The 3738-nt window shown below is 38.6% G+C and overlaps 1 protein-coding gene across 1 annotated transcript; it reads right to left on the bottom strand.

Moving 5' to 3' along the window:
- Positions 1-548: 548 nt before the first annotated feature.
- Positions 549-3442, bottom strand: LOC120205748 (SRSF protein kinase 1-like). The gene is made up of 4 exons (XM_039205575.1): positions 3078-3442; positions 1951-2736; positions 1081-1128; positions 549-1001 (listed from the first exon to the last, which is right to left on the bottom strand). The coding sequence occupies exons 1-4, from the start codon at positions 3258-3260 to the stop codon at positions 717-719; spliced, it is 1302 nt and encodes a 433-aa protein (XP_039061506.1). The 5' UTR covers positions 3261-3442; the 3' UTR covers positions 549-716.
- Positions 3443-3738: the final 296 nt, after the last annotated feature.

Below are 3738 nucleotides of genomic sequence, written 5' to 3'. Positions count from 1 at the left end.
AGCTCATTCCATAAATTTTAACATTTTCAGAGAATAACATACTAGACTAGCAGGCTTGGCATCAGGAGGACCGACTGCTCCTACTTTTGTACTATTGTATATCTTTATATGTCTTTTAGTTATATTTTGGTGACATGTGTTTTTCTACCGTCTTGATATATATGTATTATCGATATTTATTCTGTAAATGTTTTATGCGGTTTTTTGCGGTTTTTGATATGTATGTTTTATAAGCTTTCTGACATATGTATACATATATGTTTAAATATGAAAAGAATCTCTGAATACGATATGTGACCGCCTAGGTTGGGACGTCTAGGTTGGGTCTACACACCCCTTTATACTACAATGAGAATGGCAAAGCACACATGAAGAAATAAAGGATTCATTCTAACACTTTAAAGGCTTACATATGTGATTTCAAAACTTTCAGCAGAAATATGTGATTTCAAAACTTTCAGCAGAATAGCTTGTAATAGAATTTCCTAATATGTAACTGGTATTAAAAGTAACATTTAGAACATAACACATTCAGTAACCGCAGTTAAACACTCACGTCATTTCCTCACAACAGTTATTACTTTTTGTTAACCCCCCCCCAAAAAAAGGAAACTTATTGTAAATGTCACAAACCAAAAAATGAAACAATTAAAACACAAAACAATAGTCGTACAGGTGGAGGGAGGGATCTTTAATCCCTTCTTCTCTTGCCCACCTTAAATCTTGAGTTTGCTCTTTCCAGCGTCCACCTTAGATTGATCATCTGAGCTCTTCAGATTCAGCCATGGGTGATGCAAACACTGCTGGGCAGTTGGTCGCTTCTCTGGTGAAAAATCAAGAAGAGGGGAAAGAAACCCCAGGAATTCACGAGCGTCAGTCTCGGCGAATTTGTATTTAGTCACCAACAATCGATCGAGTGGCAAGAACTTCAGTCTTCGAATCCTCTTCAGATCCCCATGCCTGTCAAAAAAATCCTTTGATCGAGCTCCTCCAACGGCAATCTGCTTGCACAAGCATAAATTAACATTTTTATCACAACTTTCTAAATAGGAAAGGGCATTAGTATAGAAATCATTTCACCTTCCGTGGCATCTTTCCAAGAAGTTCCATCATGAGAGCTAGGTGATCCTGGAAGAAATCGAAAATGTTATTCCCAGTGGTCCTTTATCACTTTTCTATCTAAGAGGTCATTATGACTAAAAACCCATAAACCAAAAAACAAATGATGATAATGATGAAGATGACGGGGATGATAATGATAATGATAATGAAATAGTAGGCAAATATTTAATCAGAGAGCTGGTGATCCTGGAAGAAACCGAAAATGTATTCCAGTGGTCCTTTATCACTTTTCTATCTAAGAGGTCATTATGACTAAAAACCCATAACCAAAAAACAAATGATGATAATGATGAAGATGACGGGGATGATAATGATAATGATAATGAAATAGTAGGCAAATATATTCATAATAATATGCTAATCAAAGACAATAACTAAATCTATAAATCTGTTGGATCAGAACCAGGACACACTTCATGATATATATGAAAATCTACTATTCAAAAAACAAATGAAAATCTAATTTGATTTGACTTAAATAAAAACAACATAATTGTTATGATGCAGGCCTGCGTTCTACTCAGAACAGTTCTTGTTTATAGCTCTTTTCTGGTATGACAACCAAAATAAATGAAACACTATACTAGCAGGATAAGAGAGGGAGGAGGATAAAAGCATTACTATAACAGATTAACAGTTGCAATGCAAGTAGAATACCCAAAGAAAATAGGTGAACTCTGATGATCCTAACCAAGCATCATGTCATCAAAATAGAACACAATGTTTTCATTATTGCGTTACTCTCTATTCCTATTTCCAAGCACAGACCCTGCAAAATTAGGACAAGGAAAGACAATTCCAAAACCGTGATGCATAGAACAGTCGTACCTCATCTTCACTAAAACCCTCTCCAGTTTTAGGAGCAAACATCATGTCACCAGTAGCAAGCTCAAAGGCGATGCAAGCAAATGACCACATATCAACGGAAAAGGAATACCCGGATTGAAGTATAACCTCAGGAGCTCTATACTGCCTTGTTTGAATTTCTTCTGCAAATCGTTTGTCAGCCCAACAAGCATTTCCAAAGTCCACAACCTTGCACCTCATATCAATCCCATCAAGACATCTTGCAGGTTTTCGAGTTTCTCCTCCCATTGAAACTCTTCTACCAGATATATTAGCAACTGCCCGTCTTGCCCTCCGTTTCAATTTTTTCTCAATGAGGTTCATGGTAGACCCTCCATTTAGGGTGCCCCCCTCAGGCCTTTCAAGGATTGGAGCAAGACCAGATCTAATTGGATCCTTGGCTGGATCAATGGTGGAAAAGAGAAGAATATTTTCAGGTTTTAGGTCAGTGTGGATTATACCAAGCTCCCTATGCAAATAATCCAGAGCTATGAGAACACATTTGCAGATCTCCCTAACTTTATTCAACTCAAGTCCTTTGTAACGGTTAAACTTGATTAATTGAAGTAAGCTATCACCAAGGAATTCAAGGACCATACAAAGATGGTGCCCGTTCGGGCCAGAGTGCTTAAAATGGTCAATCAGGCGCACCACCCACTTGGAGTTTGAAGGGTCTCCATCAGCAATAGCACAAAGGACTTCAATCTCATGAACTGCAGCTTGTGCAAACTGTTGCGCGCTCTTCTGAATCTTTAGAGCAACATATTTCTGGGTTTAAAAGAAAAAACGGTTTAGATGATCACTTCAAAGAAAAGAAACTTTCAACACCCAAACATCTTTCATCAAGAGGCAGCACACGGTTACAAGAGCAAAGATTGTGCCAACTTAAACATAAAAACACTATTCCAGATCCAGATCAGGTTTCTTTTTTCTAAGGTTTAATCACCCTTATTATCATTTTATACTTCATCTGATCATAATCATATATACTTGTAGTAAAATAATTAAACATCGATCGCCGATCCCAAGAAACCGGGAATAAAAAGCGAAACGGATAGTAATACCTACATAAAAGAAATATATAAAAACGGGAGAATAGAGGGACATACAGATGTCTGAGTATCGTAAGCGAGCCAAACAGTGGAGAACTGACCCCATCCGAGTTTCCTCTGGGCGATGTAACGACCGGAGGCGAAAGGATCGCCGATCCGCACGGCATGGTATCCTCCTTTTCGGTAAGAGTCGACTCCCTGGTCTTCTTCCTCAGAGGCCGATGACGAGGAACAAGACATCCCGGTAGAATGATCTGATCTCAGACAACGCTGATATGTCTCTGGTGTGTGTTTTGGGGGAAATCAACGAGAAAACGGAATTCGTGTTTCTGGTTTACTGTTATTGGGGGGAATTTTTATTGCTTTTTTTATGGTCTTCTATTTTGGGTTAATGTGTGTGGCTTTGAATAGAAAGCGTGGTGAGTATGCAACAGGTGTCCCGTGGTGCCGCCGTCAGTGGTGCTCCTCCTCCTCCCCACCCTTATCTCGCTTCAACATACTATGTTGGTATATTTCACTAACTATAGCTTATTTTGTTTTTGTTAATGCAAATTGCAAGGAAGGAGCGTGGCCATGTTACCTTGTAGCTAGCTGTACGATACACTCGTACATAGGATGAAGATGACATCATGGGTTTGGGCTTTTACCAATTCGTAATTTATTTTATCCAAGCCTACATCTATTAGGTAGGTAGTTGGAGTGATGTGTCTTAGATTCG

The sequence above is a fragment of the Hibiscus syriacus genome, unplaced genomic scaffold (assembly GCF_006381635.1).
Source record: "Hibiscus syriacus cultivar Baekdansim isolate YM2019G1 unplaced genomic scaffold, ASM638163v2 tig00012936_pilon, whole genome shotgun sequence".
Taxonomy (NCBI): domain Eukaryota; kingdom Viridiplantae; phylum Streptophyta; class Magnoliopsida; order Malvales; family Malvaceae; genus Hibiscus; species Hibiscus syriacus.
This window is presented reverse-complemented; position numbering and strand designations above follow the sequence as displayed.

What these genes read in the sequence shown, in the direction of transcription:
- LOC120205748 (XM_039205575.1), bottom strand. Translation starts at nt 3,260, where the DNA reads ATGTCTTGTTCCTCGTCATCGGCCTCTGAGGAAGAAGACCAGGGAGTC. An exon ending in CTTACGATACTCAGACATCT is followed by an intron (nt 2,737 to 3,077) that starts GTATGTCCCTCT and finishes TTTTAAACCCAG; the next exon opens with AAATATGTTGCTCTAAAGAT. An exon ending in TTGGAAAGATGCCACGGAAG is followed by an intron (nt 1,002 to 1,080) that starts GTGAAATGATTT and finishes TTGTGCAAGCAG; the next exon opens with ATTGCCGTTGGAGGAGCTCG.